Source organism: Taudactylus pleione, unplaced genomic scaffold (genome assembly GCF_031769625.1).
Source record: "Taudactylus pleione unplaced genomic scaffold, aTauple2 ptg001746l, whole genome shotgun sequence".
Taxonomy (NCBI): Eukaryota; Metazoa; Chordata; class Amphibia; order Anura; family Myobatrachidae; genus Taudactylus; species Taudactylus pleione.
In genome coordinates, this window is record NW_028286143.1 from 5,022 (window position 1) to 32,986 (window position 27,965).

The following is a 27,965-nucleotide window of genomic DNA, read 5'->3' on the forward strand; positions in this document are numbered from 1 at the left end:
TATTTTGGGATGAGTGTTTGGGAGTGGGGCCCCTGGAGTTGTTCTGGCTGGACCTTTTTCAGGGCATCACCACTTAATTCACATAGATATTTTTTATCACTTTTCTAATTGTTTATCTGTCATTTTAATTATTTCTCATTTCATTAACACTTATTGATTTATCTTTACACATCTATTCTTTACACTTCACTATCACCTTTTTTTCTTCTGCCGGCAGTGAGTGGTCAGTGACTGACCTATTACCAGGTTACTTCCTTTAGTCTGTAACAGCTGCACAATGGTGAGAGCAGGGTATGGAGGACCTTCTCTATCACAGCTCTTACCTGTGCACTTATCACACCACCCTCATTATACATCCCCTGACTTCATGTCACCAGAAGTCCTCGGGCAGTGACAGGAGGAAGCCGGCAGTGATTGGTCAGTGACTGACCTGTTACCAGGTTACTTCCTTTAGTCTGTAACAGCTGCACAATGGTGAGAGCAGGGTATGGAGGACCTTCTCTATCACAGCTCTTATCTGTGCACTTATACATCCTCCGACTTTCTGTCACCAGAAGTCCTCGGGCAGTGACAGGAGGAAGCCGGCAGTGAGTGGTCAGTGACTGACCTGTTACCAGGTTACTTCCTTTAGTCTGTAACAGCTGCACAATGGTGAGAGCGGGGGATGGAGGACCTTCTCTATCACAGCTCTTATCTGTGCACTTATACATCCTCCGACTTTCTGTCACCAGAAGTCCTCGGGGAGTGACAGGAGGAAGCCGGCAGTGAGTGGTCAGTGACTGACCTATTACCAGGAGGAAACTCTGACCTGTATAGTCTGGGGTTCAGGCTTTACAATTACTTTATCTCCACCCTAATAAAGCTGTGTACACACTGGGTAATATATTGCGCATTCAGTTGAACAGCCAATATATCACGAACGTATTGGCCTGTGTGTACCCCTGATGTCTGTGAATGACATTGTTCATAGACATATCGCATCGGCTGTGCAGCACTGCAGGTGGGGGATATATATCTGCAGTTATCAGCGCATCTCTGTACGGTCAGTCTGCCGACCGCCCGTACCCTTGCTGGTAGGGACTGATGTCACAGCTGGGTAGGCAAATTCAAATGCACTCCCAGCTGTGATATCAGTACAATACGTCTAGTGGGCGATCAGTAAAATGTGTACAGCTTAACTGATCATCCCGTCGGCAGTGGTTACCCATCTTAAGACTGAACTGGGAGGATCTGTACACATTACAGACTGTACACACAATGTATTACATGGATTGTGCCATGTATGTGATACACACAGATGTATCCCTCTGTAGTAGCATTAAGTAACCTCAGTGGTGCTGATATCTGATTTCCATTGTTTCCTCTTGGCACCAGCCATGCTTGTTATTACATCACACCCCCACCAGTGATGTCACACAGACCCCCTTGCTAGTGCTATCATAGACACTAGGGACAGTAATATAACAATATATCCCACATCCCTGAGTGATGACAGCCCATTAATGTAACACAAATATAATATAAAGCAATACAAAAGATGGAATAACACTAGAAGATATTACACCGTATTTATTACACTATCAGTACATATAGCATCGTCCTCTGTGCTCAGGAGAGAAACGCACAGCAGGGAGCAAGCTCTTACTATAGACACATATATATACACAGAGGCTCCACCCAGAGCATCAGGGACACCCACATATAGGGCAGTCCTTATCCCACACTTGTGGTGTCATTGTCATGGTGCCACTAACCAAAGAACGATTTGTGTTGGTCAGTCAATTTCTTTTTGGAAAACAAACCTATGACATCATGTTTCTCTGGGCACCAGGCATCCTTGTTTTATATGACAGACTATTGCTGGCAGGGAGGATTACGCCACTTAAGAACGTGTTTAATAGGTATTTAGACCAAATGTTCAATTACACATCAATATGAATTTACCCTAAGTCCTTTGAGCACTGTCCATATTCTCCTGCACTCATGCCATTTTGGGTGATACAATTGACCACACACACTGTAACGCAACATTTAGTGGATATTATCTTGTGGGATAGTAACAGAAAAGATAACAAAAAAATACAATTTGAACTGTAGCACAAACCATGTCAGCTCTGCCCTTTATATAACAAAAATAAATGAAAGTGAATGAAGAGCACATCTCTGGAAAATTATTGTGCATGAGTTTTGATCTATAGATAACAAAATATCCCTCTCAAAACAGTTTCCAGTTTAAATGTCTGTAAATATTCCACAAGATCTGACTTATGTAATTTCTCTTAATCAGAGCATTAAAATGGTTTCTCCCCTGTGTGACTTCTCTGATGTGTAACAAGGGGATATTTATGTGCAAAACATTTCCTACACTCAGGTCATGGAAAGGATTTCTCCCGTGTGACTTCTCTGATGTGTGACGATATGATTTCCGTGTAAAACATTGCTGACACTCAGAGCATGAAAATGGCTTCTCACCTGTGTGATGTCTCTTATGTATAACCAGATCTGATTTGTATGGAAAACATTTCCTACATTCAGAGCATGAAAAGGGCTTCAAATCTGTGTGATCTGTTTGATGTAAAATAAGAACAGATTTGGTACTAAAACATTTCCCACACTCAGAACATGGAAATGGTTTCTCACCTGTGTGACTTCTCTCATGTTGAACAAGCTGTGATTTACTTCTAAAACGTTTCCCACACTGAGAGCATGGAAATGGTTTCTCACATGTGTGCGTTCTCTGATGTGTGACAAGAGCTGTTTTCTGTGTAAAACATTTCCCACACTCAGAACATGGAAATGGTTTCTCACCTGTGTGACTTCTCTGATGTCTAATAAGATTTGATTTGTCTCTAAAGCCTTTCCCACACTGAGAGCATGGAAATGGTTTCTCCCCTGTGACTTCTCTGATGTGTGACAAGAGCTGTTTTCTGTGTAAAACATTTCCCACACACAGTACATGGAAAAGGCTTCTCACCTGTATGACTTCTCTGATGTGTGACAAGGTATGATTTCCATGTAAAACATTTCCCACACACAAAGCATGAATATGGCTTCTCACCTGTGTGACTTCTCTCATGTTGAACAAGATGTGATTTACTTCTAAAACTTTTCCCACACTGAGAGCATGGAAATGGTTTCTCACCTGTGTGGGTTCTCTGATGTGTGACAAGAGCTGTTTTCTGTGTAAAACATTTCCCACACTCAGAGCATGGAAATGGTTTCTCACATGTGTGAGTTCTCTGATGTGTGACTAGATATGATTTACTTCTAAAACTTTTACCACACTGAGAACATGAAAATGGCTTCACATGTATATTAGCTGGCTGGTGGGCAATACCCTTTGTTCTCTTTGTAGAACATGTGGCATCTATATTATTGGGTAATAGATTATCTTCTCTAAGAGCTGTAATAGATGTTCTCCTAGTAACACAGGTATTGGTACAAGACACATCAGAAGAATCAGATGACATATCTGTACTGTAAAGAACTGGATGTATAATTGAGGTTATAGGGGTTTCTACTGGAGAATCTTGTCTGATGTTCTCTTTTATTTCAGGATCTGGAGATATAATTAGATGTTCCTGCGATATATTTCTTCTGTTACAGCCATCTGTTGGGAATATAATACATTTATGGTAATATGAATGTTTTAATGAAATAAGATTAATTAAAAAAAAAAAAACCTTCAAATTGATAAATTTAAGAAGACTAAAGGTACCATTTGTAACTGAAATTTTAGATTGCACTATACTTGTGTATCTAATTCCCATATTTCTTACCATATTTCCATGCACTCAAATATCTATATTGAAGTAAGAATATTACAAAAGGGTGGGGAACACACCCTGAAAATGGAAATCATTAATAGAATTCATACATCTGCGTGATTACACTAGTCCTAAAAACTGTAATACACTATTTTTTCTGTGTATTATGTACTAGAGTTATACTGTGGATTCTCTAGCCTATGGAAAGATATGAATATATATATATGGGCTGTAGCACTCCGATTCTGTTTGGGTAGAATCAGGTGTTAATTTGGCAGCTTTTTATCCTATTGTGCACGTCTGTACGCCCTACACTTACTGTTCTTTAACCTATTACCAATGAAGGAACCACTTAGCAGAAATACCTAACCAGATGATAAACATAACACTGCAGGCATTAACTAATCCTTTCTTTGTTGATATGATACAGGGGCGGCCAAATCTGCTTTAACATCTTCATTTATTCTCCCTCTCTGTTCAAACAATCTCTACAATAGACACAACCAGAAAGTTGCAGCAATGTCCTCTGCTTACACCAGGAGAAGTTACTATCAGTCTTTGCTTGGAGAGCATGAGCCCCTACTAATTTACTTGGCAAAGAGTTGCTCTGTAAGTGGGGCTGTATTACTAATTGCACACTAGATAGCGTGTTCTTATATATACCGAGAATAAGTATTAAAAGACTTATTAGAAACTCTTCAGAGGCTCAGGGGGTAAATTTACTAAAGTGAGGGTTTTATAAAGTGGAGATGTTGCCCATAGCAACCAGATTCTACATAACATTTAACTACATTTAACTAGCATCTTCTAGAATAGAATAGCTCAAATATGATTGGTTGCTATGGGCAACATCTCCACTTCTAAAAATTCTCACTTTAGTAAATTTACCCCTCATAGTGAACCAACCGGCGAAACCCCCAAATCCACTTAGACTTGAGTTTATTCTGTCTTAATTTGGTTTTATTCGTCTAGACTAAAAATGGGCAAGACATTGTACTAAAGTCTAATGTTGCCCCAGTTGTGGTTTAGTTACAATAAGGTAGACCAGCACCAAAAATTCCACAATATCCTTTAAGACTAGAGGCTGAACTAGGTGTGTTTCATGTTAAAAACTACTAGTTCAACACACAGATTATACAGCCTTTGTCACTCTTAAGGCAGATCTGACAGTCTATAGCAGGGGTGGGGAACCTCAGGCCCTGGGGCCGTATAAGACCCGGGGAATCATTTGGTCAGGCCCTCTGAGCTTTTTTCTGCTAGCCTCATCTGGTTAGCAGGGTTCCCAGAATGGCACCCTGCAGCCAGAATCTATGGAGCATCCTTAGGACCCTTTTGACGGTACACTGCTGCCCTTACACCTCCCTGGGGCATCCTCAGGATGCTCTGGGTATTGCTGTAATCAATGGCAATTGTGGCCCTGCCCCGTGTGACGTCAAATTGAGGGACCGCGGCCTGCACCGGGCCCGCAAATTATGTTATATATATCAAAATGGCCCTCGACAGAAAAAAGGTTCCCCGCCCCTGGTCTACAGCATTAGTCATTCCCTACTATGAAAATCCCTTTGACCTGTAGTGAACTATAAACACTGGATGTACTGCAGGTGTTCTCACACAAAAGCATGGAGATGCTAGTAGTCCTGCAGCATAGTAGGGTGCAACTAAACACAGGGGTACAATTACTCCACACGTGTTTGATAGCATTGGCAGTATATGCTCTTCTCATAGGATAGAATGATGACATAGTTTTGGCTCATGCACTTTGTATACAACTCATGTTTTATCTGTTCATTTTAATTCTCAGATATGTGTCACAGGATTACCAGATGGGAGCGAGCCCTTACAGCACCTGCAAAGTTTAACCAGAAAAAGTTGCAAAACATTGAATCCAGCCACAGTTTTACCATATAAGCCTAATGCTGTCCAGAGGGTGGAGAGGGGGAAATTCAAAGCTTGTACAGATACAGGACTGTTTGAAACATCAAGACCAGATATTGACTGCTAGACCAGATTTGACATTCAAAAAAAATTAAACTTGATATTCTATACAGATAGGAGTGGTCACAAATAGATTCTGGAGAACTTTTTTGGCCAAATCAAAACATTGACAGAAACTCAAGATCCGCATTTGGTGTAGAACATGACTTTTGATCTTTATGGCAATTTACAAAATTGCTAAGTCAAATTTTATCACTAGTTGATGTTCTGCTTTTGAAAAATCTTAATGAACAAAGACAAGTCGAGATGCAAAGATTGCGTTCCTCATAATAAAAAGGTATATGGAAGTTAAAAGGATATGGCCAGGAGTCCACTGGACAAGGATGGACAAGGTAGACCAGTAGAACACAACTCAGTTGGGATAGGATGTTCTGTAAACTGATAGGAGAATATATTGATGTGCACCCGGCTTCTATTCTCAAACAAGTAATAAAGCTGCTTTATGTCTTACATGTCTAAGGAAGAACCCAGGGAAAATAATACCAACAGAGCCATCTTACATTCCTCCTACAGAAGGGATCATTCAAGATAATACAAACTGATTGTATCCCATTTCCATAATACAGGAATCTGCAGCATATATTGGTGTGTGTAGATGTAAACTCAAATTGAGTAGAAGCATCAACAGCCACTGCAAAAACTGCAACATTTTCATCTAAGAAACTAATGCAAGAGTTTCTCTGCAGGTATGGAATCTCGGAAGTCAGTGTCAAAGACAGAAATGTTTTCCATACAATGTGTAAGCTACTGGGTATAAACAGCATATTACATACTCCATGCAGGCTACAAGAAAGCGGTAAGGTAAAATGATAATTGGTACCATCAAGAACTGAGTATAAAGCGGAGTGAATCTTTACTTCTCATCACTGTATTTTCAAAATGGTGATGATGCCTATAAAAACATATATAAATGCCTACAATAGTGCATTATCCAAATACAATCATATTTCTATATTTTAAATTGAACTTGTGAATTACATACAGGGTTTCACTAGATCCTTTCACTTCTTCTTTGCATGACAATTGTGGGGAGATTCCCTTTGGTAATGAGAAGGACCATAAAGACGCTGACATGCCCATAAAATTATAAATGTGAAGCTAGGGTCTTTAATCCTTATAAACTATGATGACGTGCAATTCTCTAACCTATGGATCTTGTCTATAAACACTGGAATAAGGAGATGAATATTCACATTTCTATGGACATTGGGTTTTTGTATTTTTAATTGGATTTGGATAATGCACTATTGTATGCATTATGTTTTTATAGGAATCATCATTTTAAAATTAAAACACTGAAGATAATAAATATTCACTCAAAATTGTATCATTTGTGGGGAATTGGTGCTGCCCTTTTATTGCTTTCTTAGCTGCAGTAAGAAGCTGCTGATTATATCATCTTACACAAATTATAAGAAAAAAGTTTAACCTTGTCTAGAGACTTTACTGCTAGTACTACGGAGTATAAGAACTACTCCTAGGCCACCTCTTATCGATCACCTTTTAAGGTTATGTTCGGGAAAGAACCAAACGTAATTTAAAGTCCAACAATAAAGTAACAATCAAATAACATTAACATGAGTAAACAACTAAAAAGACAGCAATAAGGTGTAAAACTCCTGTCACAAGATATAACTGAGAAGAACGGTCATGGTATTGAACCGGATTATATCATGGTTAGGAATTTGTTACATTCTGCCTGTCTGATAGATCGATGGGAAGGAACCAATCAGGTGATGCTGACTACTACTTGTCATGACCCTGTCTAGTTTTCACCCTTTTGCCTGTAGACTTACCACTGCCAACTGTCTCCATAGATCTATATGTGTAATTTGCCTAGAGGATCTGCTCTGATCATGCTTGCTGCAGCACTTCTCTGTATGCATTCCCTTCCACGGTGATTATTCACCTGGGCTCTCCTCTGTCTGTGACCATTGCTAGTCTTGATTAGAATCGCAGGTGTGGTTCTGATTCTCAGTGCTGCAGAGGTGATTACTCCCTCTGCATGTTGTGCCTTCCACCACTCAGAATACTACTGCCAGACCACCTGACTATTTCCACCAATTCCTGCCTGACCCAAGGTATGTACATCCACTTCGGAAAGCATTCTGGGCCTGAACATCTCGTTACTTCCCGTGGTGTACAGCTTGTGTTAGCTGCCTCTCTGTGTACTAGTGTATCCCAGGCTCCTGCTGGTTCCTAGACCAGTTCAATCCCAAAGTCCTGCTTACAGCAATTCCAGGCAAATCCAGAAGTCCTGATTACAGCTATACCTGGAGTATCCAGAAATCCGGTTAGTTCCTAGGCCAGTGCAACTCGTGTGTTTCAGCATCTGCTACAAGTGAGTTCCTGTGCTCCTGACCCGAGTCTTGTGCTCCTCTGCTTACCCTACTCCTGGTTGGTCCCTGGCTCCCTGTAAACCTGCATCATGTTACCCTGCTTTGCTTCCTGCCGTGGATCAACTCCTGCTCCCCAACCTACCCATTCCTCCCTGAATCTGAAGTTCCCAAACCTACCCATTCCTCCCTGAACCTGAAGTTCCCCAACCTACCCATTCCTTACTGAACCTGTTATCTCCAATTACCTATCCAGCTTGTACCTGAGTTCCAGCCATTGTCACAGCATTTCCGGATTACCCTGTTTAGCCCTCATCTCTGCATTACCTGATTTCCTTCCAGCCATTGTCACGTCACTCCAGTCCGGAGTCAAAGTCCAAGTTCTTCAGCGCAATCCACGTTACTCCAGTCCGGAGTCAAAGCCCAAGATCTTCAGTTCAATCCACGTTACTCCAGTCCGGAGTCAAAGCCCAAGTTCTTCAGTTCAATCCATGTTATTCCAGTCTGGAGTCAAAGCCCAAGTTCTTCAGTTCAATCCACGTTACTCCAGTCTGGAGTCAAAGCAAAAGTTCTTCAATTCAACTCGGCAAGTCTTCCTGCCGGTCCGAGTCCAGTTCCTCCAAGTTTTCTACTGGTTCTAAGTTCCTGTCATTTATCACCAAAGGCAGTTCTCACTGCCACATTAATCTCTGCAATAGAGCTATTCACCTCATCTGTGGTTCCTGTCATGCCGATCTCCGCTGAATCCAGTTAATCACCTGAATCAGGTAACTCCCACACTGCTACATCGCTATCAGTTGCTGAGAAATAGATTGGCATCTGTTCCGCATACTGTAAGAAGGCTACAGAGCCAGAAATTAATCCAAGTTATCGCTCCACAGCTTGAGAGCCTATTCCAGGAGGTAGAGGGTGGTTCAGTGCCAGCATAAAAATGAAACATCATAGTACGTCAAACTTCTTCGGCTGTTCTCTCTTAACCTTTATGTTTTTCAACATTTTTAATTGTCTGCAACCTGTAGAGGAAAATCCTGACTGTGGTCCTGGAAATTTGGTAAATTATACTAATAATGTAACCAAATCAATATGATTATTATTATGGGTTACTACTGCATGAGTATTGTGTATGTAAGTATTTCTTCTAATATAAGTGTTTATTACTCACCTGTGCTGATAGCTGTAGGAATTGCCTCCTCCTTACACTTCTGATCACTCCTCACATACGTCTCTTCTTCTCCCTCTGCAACTGCAGCCTTCATGTCAGTCACATACTTCTCTTCTTCTCCCTCTATATCTTCTGCCTTCATATCAGTCACATACATCTCTTCTTCTCCCTCTATATCTTCTGCCTTCATATCAGTCACATACATCTCTTCTTCTCCCTCTATATCTTCTGCCTTCATATCGGTCACAAACGTCTCTTCTTCTCCCTCTATATCTTCTCCCATATTATCAGTCACATACGTCTCTTCTTCTCTCTCTACATCTTCTGCCTTTATATGAGTCACATATGTCTCTTCTTCATCCTCCATATCTTCTCCCATATTATCAGTCACATACGTCTCTTCTTCTCTCTCTACATCTTCTGCCTTTATATGAGTCACATACGTGTCTTCTCCCTGTAAAACTTCAACCTTTATAAATGCCAGACCTTCATCCTAAATAACCCACAACACAAAAAAATTATTGAAGTCTGATTAAATTACATGAAATAAAACAAAAGAATATCAGTATATTAGACACACACAGCTTCTCTACAGATCATATAGTGACAGTCACTTTGGTATATTGGAGAGACCCTAAATCCCATCTACCTGATGCTCCTGTGGGATCCTGTGATTCTCCTCTGTACAATCCTGTGAATACAGAGGGCGGGGACATCTCTCTGGGGTCTTTTTGTTACTGGGTCCATCTGTAGGAGACACACAGTGACTGAGTACATTGTATATATGTGATTATCAGGTGATGGGTGTTTATAGGAGGCCCCCATACCTAATCTCCCCTGTACAATAAATGACAGTCTCCTCTTACCCAGTGATGTGAGGGGCCTGTGATTCTCCATCATCACGTCCTTGTATAGATCCCTGTGTTTCTCTATATACTCTTCCTCCTGCATGGAGACATAAGACAATGACATCCTAATACCTTATAGGAACCTGACACACACAATGATACAGTCATCACCCACACCCATCCCCTGGTGTTACTGTATAATGTCCCATTCCCAGCAGTCACCATCCAGACACATCCCCTGGTGTTACTGTATAATGTCCCATTCCCAGCGGTCACCTCTCCAGTCATCACCCAGAAACATCCTGTGGTGTTACTGTATAATGTCCCATTCCCAGCAGTCACCTCTCCAGTCATCACCTAGACACATCCCCTGGTGTTACTGTATAATGTCCCCATTCCCAGCAGTCACCTCTCCAGTCATCACCTAGACACATCCCCTGGTGTTACTGTATAATGTCCCATTACCAGCCGTCACCTCTCCAGTCATCACCCAGACACATCCCCTGGTGTTACTGTATAATGTCCCATCCCCAGCAGTCACCTCTCCAGTCATCACCCAGACACATCCCCTGGTGTTACTGTATAATATCCCATTCCCAGCAGTCACCTCTACAGTCATCACCCAGACACATCCCCTGGTGTTACTGTATAATGTTCCATCCCAGCAGTCACCTCTCCAGTCATCACCCAGACACATCCCCTGGTGTTACTGTATAATATCCCATTCCCAGCAGTCACCTCTCCAGTCATCACCCAGACACATCCCCTGATGTTACTGTATAATGTTCCATCCCAGCAGTCACCTCTCCAGTCAGCGGCTGAATGATCTTGTTGGAGAGTTCCACGATCTTCTGGTCATTATCTCTCTCATGTATTAGTGAGTGAGATGGAGGCACCGTGATGGGGCTCTGAGTCCTGCTCAGTCCTCCTGACACATGGGGACGGCTGCTGGGTGTCTCACACTCACCAGATGTCTTTTTCACTACTGTGTAATCCTGAGTATTGGGGAGACACCATTAAATGGTCAATTAAACCTCACCTAAATGGGGCTATTCATTAATTTGCATAATATACAAGTAGACTACTGCTTAGACTTAAATGGGTGGATGATTTGGGTCCATTAGAGGATGAAGAGTGGTCTTTAATGCTGAAAAGCCACCTGTGCAGTGCGATTTCAACAGATTCAGTTCTTTTTATTACACAGGGTGTATCTTACCCCCTTATTACTGAGTAGATTTGGGTCTGGTGCATCTGGTAGGTGTCCTAAATGTTCTACTCCACAGTGCTCATTTTGGCATCTCCTCTGAGAGTGTTCTGCTGTCCGGGTGTTTTGGTCCCAAGTCACCAACTGTATCACCAACACGGGAGGTGCTATTCCCCTTATATTCCCTGAAATGCGTATTTTTGGTTTGGATCTCTTGAACAGGGTTCATCGTTTAACGGGCCAATATGTAATTAATGCATTGACTCTGGCCAAGTTTTGTATTGCCCGTACTTGGATGGCATCTAGGGGCCCTACCTTTGCTGAGTGGTGTGGGCTGATAAATGAAGTAGTGGGGCATGAACGATTTCTATATACTAGGCAGAATTGTAATCTCAAATATGATCGTATTTGGGGCCCATGGATTGCTTCTTCCCATTACGTTGCTGGTGGGAGTGAGATTTCAGACACTGATGGGTTGGCACCCAGCGGGACGGCACAATAATGTATGGAGTCTTTCCTTGTGATTTTTCTGCTGTTTTGAACGGCTGAGAATTATTTCATGCAGATATAAATTTTGTTTTATTTATTATATATTGGATATGACATACTTGTATTAATGAGTCTATATGTTAATGGCCGAATATTATGATTTTTGGCTGATATATATATATATACATACTACACACAGGTTGAGTCTCCCAAGGGGTCAAGACCAGCGGTTCCTTACCGGTAAGTTTGCGGTCTTTGCCCGTTAGGGCACTCTGGCGTGGGCCTTCCGGTGGCGGTGCTGGAGTATGGAGACTGGCACGGGGTGCATCTTGTGGTTCCTTGTTGGTAGGCCATGCCAGCATGGGAGTGTTGCGCAGCGTTTGTACTCTGCGGTTCTATAGGCACCGCCATCTTGCATTGGCCCATGTGACCTAGGGAACCAATCCCCTAAAGGTCAGCTGTTCTGTCCGGCCAATCACGCTCTGCTGTTGAGGATTTAAGGGAGTTCACAGCTCCCTTACTTTGCCTGTGCAACGTGTATCAGCCCAGTCTGTTCACATTTATCTGAGCTCCTCTACGCTGCTGACTTCGGTTCTGCCTAGCTTCCTGCCGGTTTCAGGCAGCCTCAGGAATCCCCGCACCTATCAGCAACTCCCCCTCCCACTACTGTTGGATTCCCACTCACCAACCAGACTACCTTCTTACCGCATCGACCCCTGTCTACAGCTTGTTTCCCTCTGGACATACCTAAACATTATCGCTCCACTCCTGTTACCTTCATTCAGGATTTTATTATTTGCTGCTGGACTTATTATTTGACTCTGACCCATCTTCACTTTTGTCCTGGGCTTGGTTCTTTCATGTCTACCATTCCATTCATTAAAGAACCCAAGTTTTTCTACAGTTCTGATTCTCTGTCTCCTCCTGTATCCACCCCGGGTCCACAAGAAAACCAACCCCTGACAAAGATCTAACATATTTGTGTCAGTGACAAAAAGAAAAGAACATACAATGTACTAAATCCCAACTCCAGTGAGGACTCTGGGACTGAGACTGGCTACCTGCTGCTCGGTTATTACTATAGCTAGAAGTGATATCACTGTGATACTCCCAGACCCCCTCACTTTCAAAGTCACGTCTCTGTATTATTACTATAGATATAAGTGATGTCACTGTGACACTCCCAGATCCCCTCACCTCCCCAGCCATGTCCCTGTATTATTAGTATAGATATGTGATGTCACTGTGATACTCCCAGATCCCCTCACCTCCCCAGTCATGTCTCTGTGTTATTACTATAGATATAAGTGATGTCACTGTGACACTCCCAGATCCTCTCACCTCCCCAGTCATGTCCCTGTATTATTACTATAGATATAAGTGATGTCACTGTGACACTGCGAGATCCCCCTTACCCCCCAGTCATGTCCCTGTATTATTACTACAGATATAAGTGATAACACAGTGACACTCCCAGATCCCCTCACCTCCCCAGTCATGTCCCTGTATTATTACTATAGATATAAGTGATATCACTGTGACACTCCCAGATCCCCTCACCTCCCCAGTCATGTCCCTGTATTATTACTATAGATATAAGTGATGTCAGTGTGACACTCCCAGATCCCCTCACCTCCCCAGTCATGTCCCTGTATTATTACTATAGATATAAGTGATGTCACTGTGACACCCCCAGATCCTCTCACCTCCCCAGTCATGTCCCTGTATTATTACTATAGCTATAAGTGATGTCACTGTGACACTCCCAGATCCCCTCACCTCCCCAATCATGTCTCTGTATTATTACTATAGATATAAGTGATGTCACTGTGACACTCCCAGATCCCCTCATCTCCCCAGCCATGTCCCTGTATTATTAGTATAGGGTATGCAATCGGGAAGCCGACTGCCTAAATACCGGCAGCCGGCTTCCCGACTGTCATATCCCGGCAAGGGTGAAATGCCGGGCGTCTAGACGTAGACGCCCGGCATTTCCCCGACGCCAGGAGACCGGTGCCCGGCATCCAGATCGTAGTGATGCCGGGCGCGGCCAGCGGACAGCCGCGGGGGTGGGTTAGGTTTAGGGCTCCCGGGGGAGGTTAGGGTTAGGCACCCCCCCAGGAGGGTTAGGCTAGGGGGAGGGAGGGTTAGGGTTAGGCACCCCCGGGGGGAGGTTAGGGTTAGGCACCCCCCCGGGGGACTTAGGTTTAGGCAACGGGGAAGGGGGTGGTTAGGGTTAGGCACTTAGCGGGGGGATTAGGGTTAGGCACTTGGGGTGGAGGTTAGGGTTAGGCACCCCTAAGGAGAGTTAGGGTTAGGTTAGTAGATACTCACCTATCCACGATCGGGATTTCCAGCGCTGTCGGGGTTCCGCTGCCGGGATCTCTGCTGATGTCTGGCTGCCGCGAATCGGCCGGCGGTATTTCATACCAATTCCTTAGTATAGATATGTGATGTCACTGTGATACTCCCAGATCCCCTCACCTCCACAGTCATGTCCCTGTATTATTACTATAGATATAAGTGATGTCACTGTGACACTCTCAGATCCTCTCACCTCCCCAGTCATGTCCCTGTATTATTACTATAGATATAAGTGATGTCACTGTGACACTCCCAGGTCCCCTCACCTCTCCAGTTAGCTCGTAAATGATCTCCAGGATGAGATGTAAGATCCTCTCAGTCCTGTGACTCCCGTCCTTGTCCATCCTCAGTGAATCAGAGAGAATATAGAATGTGTAATAAATAATAATAAAGACTCTGGTTCCTCAGAGCAGGGCTGTCTAGGAGTAAATAGAATAAATATAACAGACATCACAGAGAACACATGTAACACAGACATGTAACACTAAGTGACCGGTAAGTCTCCCCTTTCCCCCCAGTGTCATTCCATGTCAAATCACCCAGAAAAAAATTATTATGACACCCACCGACTCATATTTTCCTGAAACTTTGTACACTTGATACTACCACATAGCAACTAACCCATGTACATTTTTTCTTCTCTAGCCCTCATAGTTTTTGAGATATAGGGGGGACAAAGTTAAAAACAATGCATCATGAGTGGTATTTCTGAGCAATTTTTTTAATGTGAGGTGTATGTGGAAAAACATTCCTATCTCAGTGCCTAATCCACATATCACTTTGAAATTTTAGCCCTTTGTCAATCAGAATATGGAGATTCCAGAAAAGAATGTTTTATCAACCTTGCCCGACTCTGAGAGTCATTATACATTCCTTTGCTAAAATAATGGGATTTTGATTGCCTGTATGAGTATTTTAATGTTTAATTAAAAATCTCTCTTTAAAAACAAAAATTATCATTAGGTATATATTTGCACATCAGGGGAGTATTTTAATTTGTATATTTCTATATACAGTATATATGTGCATGTTTCCCATTACACATAGGGGGGTATTCAATTAGCCCGCGATTACACATTTTCATGCAAAAAACTGCTATTTTACAGTGAAAAACCCCTATTTAATTAGCCACAATAATTTGGATTCAAAGTATGGGGCAGGTATATTTGGGTGCTTTTATGAGTGAAACAAGTGTTTTTAGTCTTGCAGGTAGGAGTAGTCTTTTTGCACTTTTTTTTTTTTAATTCCCCTAAAATCACCTAAATATATATTTATACCCATTTTTATGTATCCTAAATGTAATGAGAGCACTTATTTTGCTGAAAAAAAAAGCTTTTTATCATTTTGTTGTATTTTTTCAAATGCAAATAACAGCCATTTGACTGAATTTAAGTATCCCAAGTCTATTTAATATGACCTCTAATACATTTCTATACTGTTATCCTACGTTAGTTTTGCAATTTTTGGGGCACAGGCTGATATCCCCATTTTTACCTACACTTTTCACAGGAAGAATTTTCACTCAAATCCTGAGTTTGGAATTGAATAGGTGCAAAAACGGGAGCGAGCACACACACTAAAAGCCGTTTTAAATACATCAGCTTATTAATCTTACTTGTTTTTGACCCGAGATGCCTGATGTCTAACTGAAGATGAGACTGTACTGCCATTGTACATAATCAACTTCCTTTTCAGGGAAGTAATACATCCTCCCAGTACCCTTCATGATAGGAGGACTGACAGAGGAAATTATAGAGCACATAGGAACATAACGGATGTCTTCTTTCTTCTGTAGAGGCCAGTGAAATGATCGCGCAGGGCCATAGGTGTGCATGAACTTAACTTCAACATCACATTCCTCCTCATCTTATCCAAAAAACACAACGATTATCGTAAACACATGCTATGTATGAATCTGTACAGATCTGTGACATAATGACTGGTGTTGGATTGTTCTGATCTGAGTAATGGAAAATGGAACAGAAGTTTTTATCTGACCTGAGTCACTTTGTTCCTATGGAGACTTCAGATATAGGGGAAAAGTGATGAAATCCTCTTGTACCAGGTACGGTTTTTGCCTGGGAAAATCGGTCTTGCAGCTGCTTGCGTGTTTCTTTTGATATTAGACGTAACTTTATATCTGCAATTCTTGACTTGCAGAAATGTAAGACTTTTTCAGCTGAGTCAATCAGATCACCTGTTAGTCTCTGTGGGCTCTCTCTGGCAACCAGAGGATTAATTGTTCCACCAATGCCATCACAACATTTATCGTGGCTGGTGGCAAAAAAGTGCGTTTAGGAGAGCACCTCAGAGACATAAAAAAGCCCTGGACTCTCATGCTCTTTCTAGTCATTTTAAACAACATAATAATTGCTCTACCTCTGCTATTAAATGCTTTTTGGGCTTGTAATGGGTGAAAGTACATTGGCGAAGAGATTTAACTAGCCAATTGGCCAAAGCAAGGATGAGCACAATTTATGATTTGGGAACCTTACAACCAGGAGGTCTCAACATAGATTTTGGGATAAAGTGGTTTTTATGATGCTTTTTAGATATTTATGGTTAGAAATATAGGGAATACAGAAATAATATTGGTGCTATCTTCATATTTAACATTTTATACACAGATGCTATATTATATGTACTATATTTGGATGTTTTATGTGTACTTATATTAAATTACTCTTGTTTTATATACGATGATATATATGATGCACTTAAATGAAATCCCGATCTGAGACTAAAGCTTACCTCCTCCTAAGAAAAAGGCATCAGTAGAAATATATGAAATCGAGTTAGTGATCTCTTTACATACGTGGACTGTTTGCTAACAATGTGAGAGGCAGGAGGATAAGGGACGCCTAAGAGCGCTATGGCAACAGACAGGTATCGTGAGAACTTCTCACTCCTGTGTAAAGCGTCTGACGTTTAGTATTGTGACTAGAGACCACCGAGATACAGACAAACGGCCGCGTCTAAGCCTCACCATGGCAACTATAGACGTAACATGTCACGTGATCGGGAGGAGATAGTCATGTGACCGGAGACCGCTGAGATCTAGACGAGCGGCCGCGTCTTAGCCTCACCATGGCAACTATAGACGTAACATGTCACGTGATGGGAGGAGATTGTCATGTGACTAGAGACCACCGAGATACAGACAAACGGCCGCGTCTAAACCTCACCATGGCAACTATAGACCTGTTGCTGCAGCCGGGGGGATTCTCTTGATACATACGCTCATAAGAACTGACCATTGCCAGTTCTTCACCTACAGCCGGTAATAGTTAACATTCTAGCCACATATGGATACAGTATAACCTGTGGATGACTACCATTTTATTCTGTTTTTATGTGACCTATCTGTAATTTACCTAGATTGTTATTACATTTCTTCTTTGTCCATTTATAATACTGCACTATGTATGGTACTTTTTTATCTCTCTTTTCTCAGTTGTGAACTACATGTTTGAGAGGTGGTATATATTGCCCCTGGGAGTTGGAAATCATTATATGGAACTAAAGAACTTATAATATGTATTGACCCTTAAAGCGCTGGTGGAGTGGTATTTCTTTCATTTTTATATGCACTGGTTGCAAAAAATGCCCATGATGCTTTCAAAGTGAAGTCTCGACCATGGCAGCACAAGTTGAGAATTTTATTTGCAATTGTTATACTGCCCACCACACCCATGACTGAAGTAACACAATTTTTTTGACAGCAGGAATGTTTTCCTTGATGTACTGAATAATTACTTACTGTGTTTCGTACACAAATGCTACATCATGCTCCAAATCATCAGACAAAACACAGACACTTGTGATGACCAGGTCATCAGACTGGGGAACATGAACGTAGATTACAGCTGGGTGCAGTGTACAACCATTGTTTGTCCAATGATACCCTTGAACTTCATTCTGAATCACGTAAGAATAGTTTTCGCTGGCCCGTCGTTGCTGGGTTGGTGATGGGCTGGATGATGGATATCGATCATCCAGCACACCATGAGGGTGCAGGGCAATCAGTCAGTGATATCTTTATCGCTGACTGATCGCTCCGTGTGTACGCACCATTAGAAGCTGGGAGGAGGTATGGCCATAATTACATCCCCTGATCATGTCCATGCCTCCTCCCAGCTTCAGTGAGGAGATACGGAGCGGAGCGCTGGGCTCAGGAGGAGGTAAGTATTATGAGGCAGGGGGGTAAGTATTATGGGGCTGGGGGCCCCCAAGGAAATTTTGCTATGGGGCCCCCATACCTCTGGCTACGCCCATGTAAATAAGTAACTAGGTCCTGGTAAGTCTTTTATATATGATTTTCGTGGGTGTGCGCGCTCCCGTTTTTACACCTATTCAATTCCAAAATCACAAAAACAGGATTTGCGCAAAAGTTCTTACTCTGAAAAGTGTAGATGAAAATGGGGAAATCAGCCTGTACCCCGAAAAATGCCAAACTAACATAGGATAACGGTTTTGAAGTGTATTTTTTCAGCAAAATAAGTGCTCTCATTAAATTCAGGGTACATAAAAATGGATACAAGCATATATTTGTGTCATTTTAGGGGACTTTAAAAAAAAAAAGTGCAAAAATGGGATTTTGGCACTAACCGGTAAATCCTTTTCTCTGATTCCACAGGGGACACTGGAGGTGCTTACGCTGGGGTATAGAGGCGTGGATAGCTGGAGCTGGCACTTTAATTAATTTAGAAGTGTGAAGCTCCTCCCCCTCTATTCCCCACCAGCCCTCAGTTTAGAAAATGAAGACCGAGAGGAGATGCAGAAAAAAGGGAGTGAAAGGAAGAGAATATCACACAACAACAAAACCATACAACATATGGAACAAACGGAACAGACAGGCGAAGAGCGCTGAGGTGGGCGTCCAGTGTCCCCTGTGGAATCAGAGAAAAGGATTTACCGGTAAGTACCAAAATCCCATTTTCTCTTTCATCCACTAGGGGACACTGGAGGTGCTTACGCTGGGGACGTCCCAAAGTTTTCCCCACGGGCGGGAGCGCTCTGAGGAACCTGCAGTACAAGGCAGCAAAACATGATGCTGAAACCGCAAATGTATCAATCTATAAAACTTTACAAAAGTGAGCACCGATGACCAAGTGGTTGCACGGCACAATAGTAAAGTTGAGGCACCCCTACGTGCCTCTCACGACGTACCCACAGAACGTGTGGAATGAGCCGACACGGACATAGGAGACTGACGATCATTGCTGAGAAGAGCTTGACAGATTGTCAGTCTAAGCCAACATGCCAATCCTGTTTGGATGCTGGCCAACCCTTCCGAACAGCCTTATAAAAAGGACAACTAAGACTCGCGTAAGGACGTCGTCCAAGCAACAGAGGCGAAGAGCTCTAACCACATCTAGGGTAGAAGAAACACCAGAGTCCCGTACCAAAGAAGGTACCACAATAGGCTAATTTATGTGAAAAACAGACACAACCATAGGTAGGAAAGTAGCGTGCATCTTGAGTTCCACCCTAGCATCATGAAACACAAGGCCTATAAGACAGAGCACCCAATTCAAACTCCTGCGAGCCGTAGCTAAAGCCTGGAGGAGGACCGTCTTCCAAGACAATACTTAATATCAACCTCTTGGGAGGTTCACACATGGAAGACTGAAGAAACAAAAAATAAAAATACCAAGACTCAGGGAGCCATAGGTGGTACAAAAGGTGGCTGCACCCGCAACACCCCCTGAAGAATGACTGCATCGCCGGAAGGAGGCCCAACCTGCATTGAAAGAAAATAGAAAGAGCAGAAATTTGCAATTTTAATGATCCTAGGCAAAGACTAGAATCTAATCTCATTTGGAAAGACGTAAAAACGGGAGAACGAAACACCCCTAACGGAAGGCCCCAACTGTAACACCCTATGCAATGATAATGCGCAGCCGAAACTGGTTTCCTGGCGCGTAGCATGGTGGGAATACCAGAGTCTGGGATGACCGTCTGTCTTAAGATATCGGATTCAAGAGCCACCACGTTACACGCAGTTGTGCTAAGTTGGGGTGGACTAAAGGACCCTGCTGCAGAAGGTCCGGACAAAGAGGAAGTGGCCCGGATCGACTGCCAAGAAAAACCGAAGAACCAACTCCTCCTAGGCCAGGTTGGTGTCACGAGAATGACTAAGGCCGATTCGTGTTTTATTCGTTTTAGTAGACGAGGAATTAGTGGAATCGGAGGAAACAGGTAAACCATGTCGTAGGTCCATGGAATTGCAGCCTCTGCCTGCGGATCCAGAGTTCTTGACACGTATCTTGGTCACTGATGTTTAAATAGAGACGCCCTGAGGTCCGCCTAAAGACGACCCCAGTGCGTGAAACGCGTGTGGATGAAGCTTAGGTAATCTGCTTTCCAGTTGTCCACTCCAAGGATGAATACTGCCGACAAGATTACTTGACTGACTCTCATCCCACTAGAGAATCTGAGATACTTCTCTCATTGCCATGCGACTACGATTGCCGGTCCGGCGTGGATGTAAGCAACGGCCGTCGCGTTGTCTGACAGAACTCGTACAGGAAGAGACCTTAGACACTGCGCTGCTTCTAGCAGAGCATGGGAAACTGCTCTGAGTTCCAACATTTATGGGCCACTGTCTTTTCTGTAGGGACCACCAATGAAAGTGATAGACGAGGACAACAGGTCCCCATCCTCGGAGGCTGGCGCCTGTCATATCCACCCAAGGAGTACCACCCTGGTTACCGGGGCCAAATGGATTAGTTGATATAGATGCAGGCGAGACCCTGACCCCTGTGTTAGCAGGGCCAGTTGGAATACTCGGAAGTAGAATTGTCCATATTGTAGTGCCTTGAAAGCAGCTAACATCTTCCCCAAGAGACGAAGACCAAGAAGCAAGGACACCCTCCTTGATCCTAGGGCTAGCTGAAAGAGCAACTGGATTTTCCGGGCCTTGTCTTCCGGAAGGAAAATCCTCTGTAATGTCATATCTAGGACCATCCCCAGAACTGGAGTCTTTCGGACGGACTCAGATTGGGTATCTAGAAATTGATGATGTCAGTAAGTCATAATCCAAGAGAAGTGATTCCGACGGAGCCTTGATTAACTAGTCGTCATGACAGACAAACTTAGTGGAAACACGGGGAGCCGAGGATAACCCGAACAGCCACGCCCGAAACTGATTGTGAGTTTGCAAAATCGCAAAATGCTGTAAAGCCTGATGCGGTTCCCATTTTGGGACATGGTGATGCGCATCCTTTATATACAGAGAAACTCTGCCGGTTCCAAGCTTGCAATGACAGACTGAAGCGACTCCATAGTGAAATGCTACAGTTTAAGATATTGATTTAAGACTTTAGGTTTAATAGGGGCCTTGTCTGTGGACACCGGCAGACTTGTAGAAAAGAACCGATGTGGAGTGGAAAGCTCGAAAGCTATTCGTAACCGCACGGAAAGCAAAGTCCCATCGCAGGAGATCCCAGGCGGGATGGGAGACAGTCAGCCACCTGTTGGTCGACTGGTCTTTGATCCTGTCGACGTGTAACTGTATGTGGGCAACCTTTTCCTCTGCCACCCCTAATGTGCGAGGGGGTATCTCTGGCCCTTTAACAAAAGGGATGGGCACGAAAGGAATGAAATGAGGGACCTGTAAGTCCTCCTGCGAAGCATTCAAAGGGAAGAGAGAAGACTTACTTGTCTTGGGATATCCATTTGTCCAGTTCTGGACTAGAAAGCATATGTGAACCGTAGACCCTCAACAGCCCGTTTGGATTCTGCATCCGCCTGCCAAGAGAGTAAGCAGAGAACACTGCGGGAAGAAATAGCAAAAACGGACATACGAGCACTGATCTGTCTCTCTGGAAACCCTGGTCATTTTTAAAACCCATTAAGCTGGTGCATGAAAATATTGAGACAAAACTCAGTTTTGCTTTTCTCCATGGAAATCTTTAGTAAAAGGCGAACGATTTGTGCGTTCTAAAGAGAAGCCAGAGCATGTAAACTGCTGACTCACAGAGTTCTGCTAGTAATCGTAACCCTGCTCTGAAAGTATCCAAGCCCCTAATCAACTGGTCCACCCAGCAAATTACAGCATAGATAACCGAAGCGCTAACAGGCGTAGGTCTAAATTGGGCTCCTGCTGCAGTGTAAATTGGATCGCAGTGTTGTTCCAAATCACTAGCAGAAGAGTCCTAAATTAACGTAGCACCTGGCAAAGGAAGCGTTTTCTACAGGAGGAGGTGTTTCCCAATGTTCCATCATGGATGATGGAAATGGATAGCTGGAAGGGAAATGACATGGATTTGGAGCCGCTTATCCAGTTGTTTCCAGGCCACAGAAAGCTGTTCTAGAAGCTCTAGCTGAGCTGCAGGGACTACTTCCTCAGGTACATTAAGGATCTGCCTGACCGCTAGAATTAAAAAGGCTCCACTGCCTGAGAGGCAGATTCTAAGTAGAGCGGTGCAGAGCTGTGAGGGGTTCCTCATTTGACTAGAGGACAGTCGGCAGAGGATGCTTAGTGCAGGCTTATGATAGGCAGTGGAGGACAATGTAGAAGCGGTACACAATCTGTACCAGTTCAGATAGTTGGTTAACCTCCTATTGGTCGTTAATTCAGACAATACAGCCGCCATAACTCCTGCCATGTCAGCGGCCCATGCAGGAGTAGGTGAGACCGCAATAGCCACAGAGGATTATAATGGTATCTATAGTGGGAGGAAACCCACGGAAGCACAGCGAGAACACACAAACTCCACACCCCAGGGCGTAGTGCACCGTCTGCGCTGCCCCTTCGGTTACTAAACAAGCATCACATAGCGTGGTGCCAGCAGCATTCGGCTTAGTATGTTGTTACATTTGGAACAAACATTTTCTAATAAGCCATAGTCCAGACATAGGTATATACACATACAGCCACTCACACAGAATCAGACTCTATGAATAAACAGACAGAATACAGAGACAGAAGGCTAGTGAGAAACAGAGGAGTTCACACCACTCCTCCCAATAATTCAGATTCCCTGCACTTTGTACACCTCAGTCAGCCCCTTTTGGAAAGGATCCTGTAGAAGGGGTGTGTGCTAGGAGAATCAATCCTTCTGCCCAGTGTGTGGCTTCTGCACTCTCCTGTAATGAGGATAGTTGCAGTTAGTGTGTTAAAAAAAAACCGGCAGCCACGCTGTTGTAACAGCCGCTTGCCGCGTATAGAGAGATAGAGAGCCCGCCTGGTCCGCCCCTGAGGCATGCAATATGGTTGCTTAACGCTGGCCATATATTAACTATTCCTCTCTAACTGCCCCGCTACTTGCCGCTCTACTAGCGGGGGGAGGGGCGCCTGTGTAACGCTGGCTGCGGCACCTGTCAGCCCCTCTACATTGTAAACTAACGGGGAGAGGGGAGACTTGTTAGATAGAGAGCCTAGCGTTGCTCTAACCAGCATTGTAGGGAAGAGAGCCCGCGCTGCTAAGCTCCGCCCCCCGACTTCATCCAGGCTTGCCGCGCTAACCTGGCTGCCCACCGCTTAACGGGGGAGCCCGGCGCTCACAGACTCCGTCAATTAACGGCTGCTCGCCGCGACTGAAGGAGTGAAGCAGCGCTATAGTGCTGCATACAACATAGGGCGGTTAGGCGCCGGAGGGGGGGGAGGGAGGGGGGAGACGCGCAGCCATACTCACTGCGCTCCCCGGCGGCTCTCTCAGCTGCAGCACACTCTGCTCTTGTGTTAGAGATGTGCTGTGGCGATAAAGGAGCTGTCAGTGCTTTTTTAATAAGCCCTGTGCACTCCTTCCTGTTCTTCTAAGAACAGGGCGCCAGGTACCCGGACCCCACCTTTAGAGAGGTGGCGAAGGGTACTTAGTAAATGTAAAAGATGTAGGAAAATAAATAAATAAATATCCTAAATAAAAGAAAACAATAAACATATGTGTTGCTGGAGCACAGCAAATTGTGACCAGCTCCGATGGCACATTTTGTAAACTGAGGGCTGGTGGGGAATAGAGGGGGAGGAGCTTCACACTTCTAAATTAAGTGCCAGCTCCAGCTATCCACGCCTCTATACCCCAGCGTAAGCACCTCCAGTGTCCCCTAGTGGAAGAAAGAGAAAAGACTGACTACTCCCACCTGCAAGACTAAAAACACTTGGTTCACTCATAAAGCGCCCTAATATATCTGTCCCATAGTTGAACCGAAAATTCCATAACTGTGCACTCTTTTAACCCAAAAACGACATGTCGTTATTGGCCAATTAAAAATAATTAAAAACGTCAAAGTGCCCAATTAGTCATTGGAGGGGGGGTAGCTGTCCCAGTGGTTCTGAACCAAATCCCGACATTTTTACATTAAAATAGGTATGTTCCCCAACTTTGCACCTGCTTATAGTAGGTGAAGTGAAATTCGAGGTAAAATTCACGATGATAAATTATTGCGGCAAATTGAATACGGGGTTTTCACTGTAAAATAGCAGTTTTTCCCATGACAACGTGTAATCTCAGGCTAATTGAATACACCCCAAAATATACAAATTAAAATACTCCATAGGCGAGCAAAATTATACCTAATGGTAATTTTTATTTTTAAAGAGAGATTTTTAATTAAACATTAAAATACTCATACAGGCAATCAAAATCCCATTTTCTTTCATAGGCTTATAAAATATACTTTAAGGTTCAATTTTAAAAAAAAAGGGACATGATAACTCATCTGCCTTAGGTTGATAATGCATATTGAACCCACCTTTTTATTAGCACCAAAAAATTATTAAGAATGAAGTAAAGGAACGTATAATGAATGTCAAAGTCGGGCAAGGCTGATAAACATTTTTTTCAGGAATATCCATATTCTGATTGACAAAGGGCCAAAATTTCAAAGTGATATGCGGATTAGGCACTGAGATAGGAATCTTTTTCCACATACACCTCACATAAAAACGGAGCATCAGGAGTGGCATTTCTGAGCAATTTTTTTTAAACTTTCACCCCCTATATCTCAAAAACTATGAGGGCTAGAGAAGAAACATTTTACATGGGTTTGTAGATATGTGTTAGTATCAAGTGTACAAAGTTTCATGAAACGCTGAGTCAGTGGGAGTCATGGCCTGGGTGAACTGACATGGAATGATTACCCTATATAATAATAATACCACATAGTGTGTGGCGGGAGCTGTGTTATTCCCTCTGATATATCACTGTACAGTCCCCTCTCCCCTATATAATAATACCACAGATCAGTGTGTGCCTGTACCTGTGTTATTCTCCCTTAAATATAACTGTATGGTCCCCACTCCCCTATATAAAATACCACATATCAGTGTGTGCCAGGGGCCGTACGGTCCTCTCCCCCCTATATAATAATATTACCACATATCAGTGTATGCCGGGAGCTGTGTTATTCCCCCTCATAGATCACTGTATGGTCCCCTCTCTCCAATATAATAATATCACATATCAGTGTGTGCCAGGGGCTGTACGGTCCCCTCCCCCCTATAAAATAATAATACCACATATCAGTGTGTGCTGGGAGCTGTGTTATTCCCCCTCATATATCACTGTACTGTCCCCTCTCCTCTATATAATAATAATACCACATATCAGTGTGTGCTGGGAGCTGTGTTATTCCCCATCATATATCACTGTACTGTCCCCTCTCCCCTATATAATAATACCACATATCAGTGTGTGCTGGGAGCTGTGTTATTCCCCCTCATATATCACTGTACGGTCCCCTCTCCCCTATATAATAATAATACCACATATCAGTGTGTGCTGGGAGCTGTGTTATTCCTCCTCATATATCACTGTACAGTCCCCTCTCCCCTATATAATAATAATACCACATATCAGTGTGTGCTGGGAGCTGTGTTATTCCTCCTCATATATCACTGTACAGTCCCCTCTCCCCTATATAATAATAATATAATATATACTGGACACGTTACCTGGCTGGAGGGCTGTCAGGAATGTCTATAACAAAATGGCAGCTAAAGCCCCTGTGGCCCCGCCCCCTCTGCTCTGTGACTGGGAGACTATAAGAATATGGCCGCCGGTCACCGTACATGAGGACACCATGAGACTATTCAGCTGTTACTCTAGTGATGAAGCTGTGAGCGGCAGGTGCTGGTGGCTGTTAGTTACAGGACGTCCTTCCTACTTTGTGCCGCCTGATTGGCTACTCGCTGCTGCCAATCACCGCACTGAGGGGAATGAGAGGAGGGCGGTCCCCATGAGAGGAGGGGCGGGGCAGATAGAAGCCATAACAACACGGAGAAGAGAAGGAAAGGGCGTGGCTATCTAGAGGGGCGTGTCTTCTATAGCTGCAGTTACCGGATGATCCCAGGAGGAAGAGGCAGCAGGTAATCGCATTTACAGGGGGAGCAGCCTGCGGTGTCCAACTATACAGGGGGTGCAGTCTGCAGCGTTCTATAAAGGAGGAGCAGTCTGTTGTATCCTAGTATGCAGGAAGGGTAGGCTGTGGTGTCCAACTATACAGGACGAGTAGCCTATGGTGTCTTTCTTTCAAGGATAGCAGCCTGTGGTGTCCTACTATACAGGTGGAGTGGCCTGTGGTGTCCTACTATACAGGTGGAGTGGCCTGTGGTGTCCTACTATACAGAGGAGCAGCCTGTGGTGTCCTACTATACAGGGGTGTAGCCTGTGGTGTCCTCTACAAGGGGGGCCTGCAGTGTCCTACTATAAAGGAAATGCAGCCTGTTTTGTCCTACTATGCAGGAAGGGTAGTCTGTGGTGTCCTACTATACAGGAGGAGTAGCCTACGGTGTCTTTCTTTACAAGGGAAGCGGCCTGAGCTGTTCTACTATACAGGGGGGAGTGACCTGTGGTGTCCTACCATACAGAAGGAGTGGCCTGCAGTGTCCTACTATACAGGACCTACTATATAGGGAACTGGTCTGCGGTGTCCTACTATAAAGGGAGTGGCCTGTGATGTCCTATACAGGGGGAGCAGCGTGCACTGTCTTACAAAACAGGGAGAGCAGCATGTGGTGCAATACTGTACAGTGGGAGCAGCTTGTGGATTCCTGTTAGTAGTTATACAGGGGGAGCAGTCTGTAGTGTCCTGTTATTATTATACAGAGGGAGCAGCCTGTAGTGTCCTGTTATAGCAGCAACTGCAGAGTAATAATGAGTGGTCGAGGAATAACACATAATAGGTATAACATGTATGTACTGTATATACCAGATGATACATAACAGGAGCTGGGGAAGGATGTGTGAGAAGGACACAGACAGGACATGTAACAAAGTGCTGCACTCCCTGAGCTGAGACTGTCTGTCAGGACGTCTTGTTATCCTGAGCAATAGAGACTCTCTCAGAGACAGCCAGTGGCTGTGACAGTCCCCAGATCCTCAGAGTGTCACTGATTATCCCCCAGGACATGTCTCACCCCACCCTACGCTGCACACACACGGCCGGCAGGCTGGTCACACATGTAACATACATCTGAGGTGCGGTCATTTGTCATTTCATCATTTGTGCAGAGTGACTGATGGGATTCTGTATTGTGTAACCCTTTGTGTGTCCCCTGGGCTGCCTGCTGTCCTATCCCTGTGTTACTAACCTCTTCTGTTCCCTTCCCCCTCCCCTGTGTTACTGACACCTCTGTACAGCTGTTACACCCCCTGTTGTGCGCTCTGTATTCCTACGTTACTTCCCCTCTCCCCATATCTGCACCCCTTCTGCTCTCCTATGTACTCTCCCCTCACACCCCTGTTACCTGTATGACCTCAGTATAGTCACAGACTCTCTCCCCATATCTGCACCCCTTCTGCTCTCCTGTGTACTCCCCCCTCACACCCCTGTTATCTGTATGACCTCAGTATA

At 43.9% G+C, this 27,965-nt stretch overlaps 1 protein-coding gene and 1 non-coding gene across 2 annotated transcripts; both read right to left on the bottom strand.

Annotated features, from left to right (window-relative positions):
• Positions 1–1,554: 1,554 nt before the first annotated feature.
• On the bottom strand, positions 1,555–26,118 carry LOC148439493 (uncharacterized). The gene is given in 8 exon segments (XM_088464672.1): positions 1,555–2,894; positions 2,896–3,610; positions 9,261–9,753; positions 9,910–10,007; positions 10,127–10,205; positions 10,912–11,103; positions 14,432–14,584; positions 26,065–26,118. Coding segments are annotated over 7 exon segments (2,334 nt in total). The 5' UTR covers positions 14,510–14,584; positions 26,065–26,118; the 3' UTR covers positions 1,555–2,215.
• Positions 22,013–22,129, bottom strand: LOC148439494 (U5 spliceosomal RNA). Its single transcript, XR_015876209.1, has one exon. It is a non-coding gene; the product is annotated as a U5 spliceosomal RNA (small nuclear RNA).
• Positions 26,119–27,965: the final 1,847 nt, after the last annotated feature.